This window comes from Armigeres subalbatus, chromosome 3, assembly GCF_024139115.2.
Source record: "Armigeres subalbatus isolate Guangzhou_Male chromosome 3, GZ_Asu_2, whole genome shotgun sequence".
Classification (NCBI taxonomy): domain Eukaryota; kingdom Metazoa; phylum Arthropoda; class Insecta; order Diptera; family Culicidae; genus Armigeres; species Armigeres subalbatus.
This window is the reverse complement of record NC_085141.1, coordinates 83,549,704-83,560,752: the sequence shown is the minus strand read 5'-3', so window position 1 is coordinate 83,560,752 and position 11,049 is coordinate 83,549,704. Positions and strand designations below refer to the sequence as shown.

The following is an 11,049-nucleotide window of genomic DNA, read 5'->3' as shown; positions in this document are numbered from 1 at the left end:
AATAAAAAAATATTTGTATGGGAAAAATCTTACATGGGGGGAGGTGGGGTTGAAAAACCCAGAAAAAATGCTTACGTTATTATTGTACGGCCCCCAAGCACGGATTAAAAAAGCGCAGATTAATCCACCTAGCGGTGACGATGCCTTTCTCGATTTTATCGTTTGGTTCCGCCTTAGTGTGAAACACATCATAAATAATTACCTACATTACGGCTCTTGTAAACGCTGTGTAGCGAATCAACCGACCTAGCTTGTATGGTTCGACATACCTTTTTCTTTATAACTTTTGAACGTAATGACCGATCGTGATTATATTCAATAGTGATCAATAAGGGTTTGTCCTCCGACGAGTGCAGCTTGTTGCTAGAAAATCGGTTGAGAATTACGATATAAAAAGTGGCAAATGTTTTTCGGTTTTCGTGTGCACACACACAGACAATCAGACATTTGTTCTTATACTGGTATATAACATCATTGGTCTCCGAGACTTTTATAAAAAGTTCTATTTTGAAGTGAAAAAATAGTCTTACGGTACAACTTTGTTGTACGAGAAAGGTAAAAATCTATCCAGTTCTATATAGGTTGATTTATACAGTCGACTCTCTACATCTCGATGTTCCATATATCGATATCCTTTTTTTGCCTTTCTCGTACAACATAGTTTTGTCAATGTTATCTCAAAACCTTTTTCAATCCACATACATTTTTGCTTTCTCTATATCTATACAACCTCCCTTTAGACATTTCTCTATTTTGATGAGTTCAGGTCGTAGGTATTTTTATAAGGTTTCCAAGGAAATGACATTTGTTTTATTGTAGTTTATCAGAGTAAACGAACTTTTTCCGAGCTAGTACCCATTTGAAATGTGTGAGTTGACTGTATATGACTCAAGACTGAATCTGCTGTAAAAATTCGGTACTTAGACTTAATAGAATATAACTATTTTCAGCTAAGTTGTTTAAAATTGATATACAACGATCTGTAAAATCCAAACTGTGAAAAAGTGGACGAAGTTGGCAACACAAACGAAACCAACGATGAAACATTGTATTGAAAGGTGCGACAAATAATAAATACTGCAATATAATTTTAATATGATGTTCATTGTCAAGCAAGAAAACAGGAAGTAAAAGGCAAATAAAGTTAGTTTTTTGGTAAAACCCGTAACGGTTCGGTTCGTTTTTCTTTCGCCGGCAAGGATGTTATCGATCATTTAGTAATCTGCCTTCGATCATTTAGTAGTTTTTCAATAACTCATTCCAGAGGCTAAATTTCAAAATGTGTTGTATGGTGGAGTTCTAGTACAAAGGTTTATCTACAACTCTGCCTAACAGTTCGTTGTTTAAATTTCACTAATAACGGAGCTATAGAGCTAGTAGCAGTAACTTTGACTAAATGATTGCATATTTTGTTATCATTTAGTATAAGTATACCAACTAGCACCGTAACTCCTTTAGCAATGGAATTCGAACATCGACATGTTAAGCAGAGTTGTAGAAAAACCTTCGCACTAAAAGTCCACCATACAACACATTTTGAAATTTAGCCTCTGGAATGAGTTATTGACAAACTACTAAATGATCGAACGCAGATTACTAAATGATCGATAACATCCTTGTTCGCCGGTATTCTTTTGTAAAGAAAAAAGTCTGTTCGGGTTGGAAATTTGTCTCGTTTTGGACACAAACCATGTTACTTTCGAGATAATCTATATTCTATATAGGGGCCCTCCTTAGCCGTGCGGTAAGACGCGCGGCTACAAAGCAAGACCATGCTGAGGGTGGCTGGGTTCGATTCCCGGTGCCGGTCTAGGCAATTTTCGGATTGGAAATGGTCTCGACTTCCCTGGGCATTAAAGTATCATCGTGCTAGCCTCATGATATACGAATGCAAAAAAAAATGGTAACCTGGCTTAGAAACCTCGCAGGTAATAACTGTGGAAGTGCTTAATGAACACTACGCTGTGAGGCGGCTCTGTCCCAGTGTGGGGATGTAATGCCAATAGGAAGAAGAAGAAGATATAGAATAAATCCAACTTTGTCCTGATCAAATCTTCGAATCTACATAACTTCAAATAAACTCACTGTACTGTCCTATAGACATAACAGTTTTCTTCAGAATATCTTCTTCTTAAATTGCTCTATATTTCAACTGGAGCATGGCCTGCTTTTCCACAATTATTAATACAGGGGTGAACGGGAGTGTCGGGCCATTTGGCAGAACGCCATTTGTCCAAAGGGATCATATGACCGAATTTCGTTTGATAGGGGGGGATCCCGAAGCGTAGTTGGCTACACGTCGCCTTACAAGCGAATGGTCATGGGTTCGATTCCCAGCCCCTCCATCAAATACTCGTCAGTCGCCGGAGTAGAGAAGTTTATTAAGTGTACAGCGAGAAGTGAGGAATGAGAAAATTCACAGATCTTATAAGAAATATTACGTACCGTCGTCGGGGGTGACAATGGGTCAAATGGAAGTGAGAATTGGTCACTGTTTCAAGTACTTAGAATGCTTGTAGAATAGATTGAATGTATTTGAGGGCAAGAAGACTAAAATATAAGAGACCTTTTTGAACGATTTTGCTATCCGATCACCAGGCTGCCGGGGAGAGCGATGACCCATTCTCACCCCCCAGACCCATTGTCATCCCCGATGGCGATATATATTAGGTAAGAAGTGGGAAATCAGAAGAAAGGCGAGAAATGAAAAGTGAGAAGCGAGAAATGAGGATTAGGAAGCTAGAAATAAGAAGTGAGAAATAAGAAGTTAGAAAAAAGAAATTAGAAGTGCGAAGTGAATGGTGAGACGAGAAGTGAAAAATGAGAAGCGAGAAGTGAGGAGTGAAAAGTGTTAAGTGACAAGTGATAAGTGTGACGCGAGTGGATTCGTATGCATACGGTTAAAAGGTTAAACTGAACAGATCCTCGCAAGGGTGACTGATGCATTTTCTAACGAAATCAAAAGCTATTTTCAGGATTTTTTGAATAGTGTTTCTTTACTTTATTCAAAAATAAAGTTCAGTCATTGCAGATTTCAGATTATACTGAAATTACGCTGAATAACACATCGAGCTTCTGGATCTAAGGTGAACATCCATCAATCGCACAGGAAATTAATAAGCCACACAACAGCGGACCGAATCGATTTGCTACTTTTCACCACAGTCACATTTCGATTGGTCCATTGTCATTTTTTATATTTCTGATCGCAGTAATACGGTATCGTAATTTATCCGTAATTATTGACAGATAATTCCAAATAAGATTACCAATCCGAGGCTAGGGTTTCGTCGATGACAATCTAGACTCTAGAGCAACATTTGAAAAGGACGTAACAGCCAAAATTTATTTCGTCTGATTCTTCGTCTACATATATAGTTATATATGTCTATATGTATTTTTTTTGTAAAAAAATGCATTTTTGCCAAAACTCAGAATCCCATAGTCCGATACGAAACAATGGGATAGGATTCGGTGTCGAATGCAACTTGTTGCGAGCAAATCGGTTAAGGATAAGTGCCTAAAAAATGAGTGAGATTAGTTTGCACACACACAGACATCACTTCAATTCGTCGAGCTGAGTCGTTCGGTATTAACACTATGGGTCTCCGGACCTCCTATAAAAAGTTCAATTTTGGAAATCAACATTTGAAAAGGGCGTAACAGCCAGAATTTATTCCTTCTGATTCTTCGTCCGCATATATAGCAATATATATCTTTGGAATACACCCAACTTTTTATACGTGAAAGGCAAAAATGGGCAATTGCTTTCTGTATTGGATTATCTTTCTAAGCGTGACCTGTTACATTTGTGAGAAAGCAAAGAAAAAATATGCGAATGTTTAGCATGCTATTGTATATAGTACCTACCTGGATACCTGGTTGGCTACAGCGTCGATACACCTATGCCTGGCGTATTGTAGAGCTCCATAATCGTCGGTCTTGGGCGATGTTCCTCCAGTTTCCCCGAACGTTCAGGGTCCCCAAATCCGATTCAACCGCATGCAGCCAGCGTATTCGTGGCCTTCCACGAAGTCGCCGGCCCCTATCTGGTTCTCTGTTGAATATTGTTTTCGCTATTCTTTCTTCCGACATTCGCACTAAGTAAACCGACCACTGAAGTCTGCCGTATTTTATACGATACACAATATTTTCTTCTTTGTATGCTTGATACAGCTCATGATTCATGCGTCTGCGCCACACACCATTTTGTCCACCTTGTATTATAGTATCATAAATAAAAATACTGATGGAAAAGGTTTCGATAGAGGGGTCCCGTAGCGCAGTTGGCTACACGTTTACCTTATAAGCGAATAGCCATGGGTTCGATGCCCAGCCCCATCACTAAACCCTCGTCAGTCGCCGGAAGCGTAGTCCTTACGGTGGCGTTTAGGGGAACGCGCCTAACCGATACGGCTACCTGATGTCGACTGACAAATCTGTTCTTCTCGGAGGTATTCCTCCTACGTATCTCGATAAATGGCGACCGAACAAAGCAACGATAATTGGATTCACCATATGGCCAAATGGACACAATGGACTCATGATAAGATGTACTAGCAACGACAACAATAACGAATTATGGATATCTAAACATAGATTATGTGTGGATTCTGTACAGCAGAATACCATAGTAGATCACGGCACATTATCGGTGAGAAACACGGAATGCCTACCAAATAAATATATGAATAAAAAAAGGTTTTGGTTATCTATTGCGAAAAGCTTTCAGTCCTTCACATTTCATAAGACACAAACGAATAATTTAGTTTACTACTAATTGTTTCGGCATATCTCGGCATATTTCGGTTCAAGGAATTTCGAAGCAATATAAAAGTCCTGAAAATGGTTATTTTTCAACAGGTTAATAATTTATCCCACTTGAATAAGTGTGTTCTTTCCTTTCTCCTTTTTGGGTATTTTTTGCTCCGTTCAATCTGTTTCTCTCGGTTTTACAAACTCATTTGACTTTTCTCATCAGCCCAAATCTCCACTATATGATCTACAATTATTTTACTTGTGTCAATAAATACGGTAGCATTTAGGTTTGTCACTTGCCGAATCACATCGAACATATTCGAGTTACGTTTTCGTGTTTCACTTATATGATCATATATGATGGGGTATTGATTCTATGGCGGCTATGGTCTATTTGTTTTAGATGGAGTTATAGGTGCTCCACACTCACACATGTACACTGACCGACGATAGCTACCTTGGTAGGTACGTAGACAAAAATGGTGAATTTACCTACTTTCCATTCAGCTTATGCTAATGCTTGAGTGTGCCTTATGATGCTGCAAATTTACTATGATGATGCTGAAAAAAGCTGGATGTGAAAATTACTTCTGTTGGTAAACGTCCACTACTTGTGTATGTGAGTGTGTTTTATCTCCTGTGTTCGAGTTTGTGTGTTTTAGGTGGTACAATGGCTTTTATTTTGTTCCTTGTATTGGTTTCATTATTAGCCTAATATCTACCCAATTAAAACATCAATTGTCGTAGCCTATAATTATGTTTCATGTAGTTTGAGTTCTATTCTTTTTTCTTCAAGTTTTGTTCTGGTTTACCTTGTTGCATGTAGGATACTTCTTTGTGGGTATGTAAACTGTTGTAGGGTGTTTAACATTCAAGTGTAGGACAGAATCGGTTATTTTCGTTATTGTAGATAGCGGATTTTAAAAATAGAGAGATTTGATGACTGAGACTCTATAATGTGTTTAGTATATTGGTTTTGATAGTTTAGTAGTATTGTTCCGCAGCAGAAAAGGGGAATTCCAACCGGCATTATTTTTCAGTGCATTGAAATCATTCAAGGATAAAACAAAAATTCGTCTCAAGCTCTGACATTTTGCAATGAGCAGATAGATGTCTGAAAAAACAAATCAATTAAAATATTGTTCATAGTTGCCTTTAAATGGTATAAGAAGGTCTGCATTTCATATAAGAATATAAATATATATTTCGTCAAGAATGTTTTCTTCTTAAGTTCCGCATAAAAAGTAGTACAATTTCACTAGGTTTGTTGTTTTTCCTAATTTCCTACATGACAAGTTCATCAATGTACGTGTGTATGTGTAAATTCATCTTAAAAAATAAAATGCGCGAAATACAAAGTCAAACATTGAACTAATGGTTTCATATATTTGCCCCTTGCCTCCACCATTTATATCGTTTTTAAATATATTACTCTCCGCATCACAAGTCCAGCTTGCTTTTTATTTAATGTAGTTTCATGGTTATATGCTAGATTTATCAGTTTAATGTTTTCAGTTTAATTAAGACTCTTCCTCAAAAGTTTTATTTTTTATTTTATTCATGATATTTTCATGATTTTCTTCACACACAGATGAATTTATTTTTTTTGGTATGGAATTTGAGCTCTACATATGAATTCGACTTTTATCATTCGATCTTATGAAATTAGATCCAGGTGGATGTTTCTGTTTTCTCGAGAAAGTTGATGTTAAGGATCGGGTTAGGAACAAAAAGACGAAAAACAAAAGGTCAAAGAGACAAATGGTCGAAAAGCACAAAAGGCCAAAAAGGACAAAACGTCGAACGGGACAAAAGATCGAAAGAGTCAAGAAACTGAAACGGAGAGAATTATTCTCGCCCCATACAAGTTTTATTCGAATTTCTTAAATCAACAATCTTTTTTATCTCCAACAGAACTATCTAGATATTCATAATATGATTTCATGGTAATTACTCCTTATTATCAACTTGTTCTTAAACGACCTTTTGTCCCTTTCGAACTTATCTACCTGTCGAACCTCTTATCCTGTCGACTTGCATCGAAATAAGAGTACATTTTTTCTTTTGGATTTTCTAAAGACAATATATCAAACAAGATTCAAAGGATAATTATTTCTATTAACAAATCTTTACCAGCGACATACATATGTATTGTTAATTATTGCCAAAGACGGAAATCTTCATTTTACTATCACTTGCATTGACATTCAGCAAAAAACTTCATCATTGGCTCATGTATGTTTTGATCTGACAAAATTAGCCGCCTGATGCTTAAAAGCCAACTGATATTCAAGAGTAAACAATGAATACTTACTGGGGCTGAAATGAATATGTTGAATTGTGATTGATTTGTAACGACAAATGATTATTCAAATTTATATACTAAAAAGATGCATAACTTTTAGAAATATGACTTCAAAATGTTGAATCCAATGAATCCAAGCATTGTAATGTAAAATAACATTCATATTTTGACATTTCAAATTGAGTATTGATTGTTTACTGGATGTCGCCTGTTTGAGTATAGTTGAAATGACTTTTTCAGTCCCTGAGTCTATTGCTTTTAAGTTTAATGAATTAAAACAGAAACAGAAGATGAAAATAATATTTGTTTTAGCCCATGCGAAGTTTTTTTTTGTCTTGGGACAAAAAAGTTTGAGTCCAAAAATAAATTAAAACAGCACATCTCTGCATGCATTTTTTATACCTACTTTATTAACGTGATTTTTTATCTTGAAGGTAAGTTCATCACAGTTAGTGCATTTCTGCATGCACTGTGTGCTCACGATAATGGAAACTGATGCAAGAATAAACATATTCGGAAGGATCTCATCATAATAAATATTCCTTTGAACAAACTGTAATGCAAGGACACTGTAACTTGTTTTACTCAGATAAGAAAAAATGGCAACCCAAGTAACCAATAAGCACTATATTACGCCAAATCAGCCATATAGTGCTACTTTAATGCTTATAAGTTTTTAAATAGCCGTATATTGGCCCTATATGGCGGTTTGGCGTAATATAGTGCTAATGGTTACTTGGGAAATGTCCTCAACAGCAAATAATGAGAACGTTTTTAACTTATCATAGCTTGTTGGTGGAGGATACATATCCGATTCTGCTTTAATCGTACTGATATGAAGTTGTCATACGCTTTTCTTCTTGGCTTTCAACGATTGTAAGAGATTTATGTCTCTCTTTTATCATTATCAGTGTGAATGCGTTGATACGAATTTTTCAAACACTGATCATGACACTTTTCAAAAAGAGCATCATGCAGAACTAATTTCTTTTCTTAGTTTCAACATATGTTAGTTCGAATTTTCTTTTCGGATCTCCAGAGCCACATTTTTCATAAAAGTTTTTTAGAAGTTTTAGCCCAACTGAAATCAAATCAATAATACCAAAGAGTTACGAAAAAGTTGTGGTCAATTTCTGGCGAAAAGTTGTGGTCAATTTCTGACGGGTGGTACAAAATATTTTTCTTGATTCCATCTCATAGCGTTATTACACATAAAGCAATTATAAAAATTGAGCTGGAATGGAATCGTTTGAGCATCCATTCGTTTGGTTTTTTCCCTGACACAAGCAACTCGAGTGAAACAGAAATATCTACTTGCCGATCTAACTTGTTGAACATTTCGTGTAGTTTTGTGACACAATTGATAGTAATGTTAGTGACTGTAAATGTGCCTCAAATTAAAAACGATCATCTCTATTCTTATCTACAGACGACTGCAACTTTCGAACGACTTCAACTCGTTGGAATATTTTTCTCATTTGACATTGCTAATGTAAACGAAAATGTGATTCAGCTTCCGTTTGAAACGTACAGAAGAATACAGATGAATTGTTTGTAATTGATAGTTTAGTACAAATATGCACCTTTTTGCTTTTCTCTCATTGATTAATAATAATACTGCGTTCAGACTACGATTATTAAAATTTTCGACAAGATGAATGTCATCAAAATAGGCGGAAAACTTGTCGCTCGTAGTCTAAACATAATATTACTAGTTTTTTTGGAGATTACATTAGAAGTCTGTTAAGAAACAAAAAACGTTCGAGTTGATTTATGATTTACTTTTCCATCCGCTATAGACTTCATTTCCGATAAAATTCATATGCTTAGGTAAATAAAACATCACCTTTTTTATCAGTTTACTCAAAACGTAAGGCGTTTTTGATATTCATTGGCAACATTTTTTTTTTAGTCAAAAAGTATTGAAATAATACCAATTTAATTTGTTTCCATTTTTGCAATGATATTTAACACCCTCGGGTTTTCCTTCAGCGTCTGCCTACAGTACCTGTGCACAGCACATACGAATGGGTTTTTGCTCAATTTATTGGTTTCTGAGGTTTTGCTCAGTATGATTATCTGTAAAACTTTCAAACTATCTCAAAAACAATTAAACATTAAATTAAATACATGTTTTTCGTGCTGTCCTGCTAGTTTAAAACCAAGTTTTTCTCTGTTGTCCAAACTTTTTCTAAAATGAAACATATCTAATATGGACAGAGTTTATAGCTATTCAATAAAAATATAAGAACACTATTTTAACAAAGAAAACGACCCATTTGTGTAATCCGAATAACCGTGAGAACAGTATTTCACTTAATGGGAAACCTAAGCTCATAATCATTATTATTGCACATAGATTTGCGTACACTTTTGACACAAATTCTCCGTGTACCTGCTTCAGCTCTCAAAAATCGTTGGTGGGGTAGGTGCGGTGCTTACAGAAAATCATTATCGCAAAACTAAAAAATGATTGCGTTGTGTCAGACTTAATTCGAGCTGATATTCGATATACATCCATTTGAGAGATCTCTTTGGCGCTTTTAGCTGTATCCGTGCGAATGTTTCCATCTCGGTTCACGGAATCTTTGCTTTATATAAGTGCGTGTGCTAGCCGTTTCATTGAGATGATTCGAGACTACACTTAAGGAACATTCATGCCTGTGGAAGGCCCATCTATAACTAAAACCAGATGAAAATGGAAGCGCTATAACAGTGTAGATGACAATGACGGTGCTGGTGCAAAACTCGTGCGCGATATTTTGTCTAATCAACAGCCAAGGTACTTATAAATACGAGATGTCCTACGCTCCCTCCCACTACTACGCTGTTTTGATTGGCACTGATGAAGGCGGTCTGGCTCCACCAGTTGCCAAACCGCACACCGGACTGGTGGCACCACCAGTGGTTACCACTAACTCCGCTGGCGAAACACTCCCATTGGACATAGCCGCCGCAGCGGTCATAAAACTGTTCCCATTGTGGTTGATATCACCGTCACTGCCCAGCAACCGAGTACCGCTGAGACAGTTTTTAAACCGGTGCTTCTCGTTGAAGATGGTCGAATGCCGGGCATTCGAGTTGGCACCGCCGCCAGTGCGGCCACCAGCGTTGCCACCTGGGTTCTGATTGACTTTATCCCGCACGATCGAGCCGCAAGATTGAGCCTTGTAAAGACGACCCCGCTGGAACAGTCCAGACAGTGGAACGTAGATTTTTTTGTGGACCTGTAGAAACAGAAATAAAAAGAAATAGACATTTGAAATGAATAAATAAATTAGCATACTGGAAGGACGACTAAACTCCTTTGCATTTCTTACATTAAGGGGCAAGCCCGAGTAAAAGCGACGCGACTCACGTAAATGAATAACAATCATTAACAGTTAGTCATCAACAGTCAAATTGCACTGTCGCGTCGCGTCGCATCGCACGTCGCGTTTACTCTGGCTTGTCCCTAACGTGTTTCATATGTTATGTTAGATTTCCAGATAGCATTCAACATTGGGGGTATGTTGTTCCACCCCTTTTTATATCGAAATGAAATAAAATAGAGGTCCCTTCTGATTCGAGAGTTAACGAAAATAAATTACATTTTATGGCGAAGATTTTTATTGGAATTCTAATAAAAATCTCCGCGGAAAAACTTAAAATGTAATCTATTTTCGTTTAAGTTGAATATAACACTTTTGAAGAGGAATAATTTTTTGTGTGACCCGAAACATCTTGATAGATACATTATTTACTTTCTTCGTTATGGTAATGATAGAGTAAAATCAGCGCAAGGACCATTATTTAACCCTAGGTGTTCAGTAAATGATCCTCACGGAGAAACTCCGAATTCTTCAAACTTGTCATACTTACCTACAATCTCTTCTCAATTTTTTATTATACCAATCTTATAGCAAGATCACTGCTGTAAAGAAACTAGGAACTAGGCTCAGGTGACCCGAAATAATTGGAATAGCTTCCGGGCTTCCGTGTAAAAT

General features: G+C 36.7%; 1 protein-coding gene across 5 annotated transcripts in view; it reads right to left on the bottom strand.

The window, feature by feature from the left end:
- Positions 1–4,849: 4,849 nt before the first annotated feature.
- The window catches only part of LOC134219305 (SNF-related serine/threonine-protein kinase), a 133,455-nt gene continuing 127,255 nt past the window's right edge, over positions 4,850–11,049 (bottom strand). For all 5 annotated transcript variants that reach the window (XM_062698026.1, XM_062698028.1, XM_062698029.1 and 2 more), the window contains one exon: positions 4,850–10,290. In XM_062698026.1, coding sequence (XP_062554010.1) covers positions 9,886–10,290 — 405 coding nt within the window. In that variant the 3' untranslated portion in view covers positions 4,850–9,885. The remainder of the gene's footprint in view (positions 10,291–11,049) is intronic.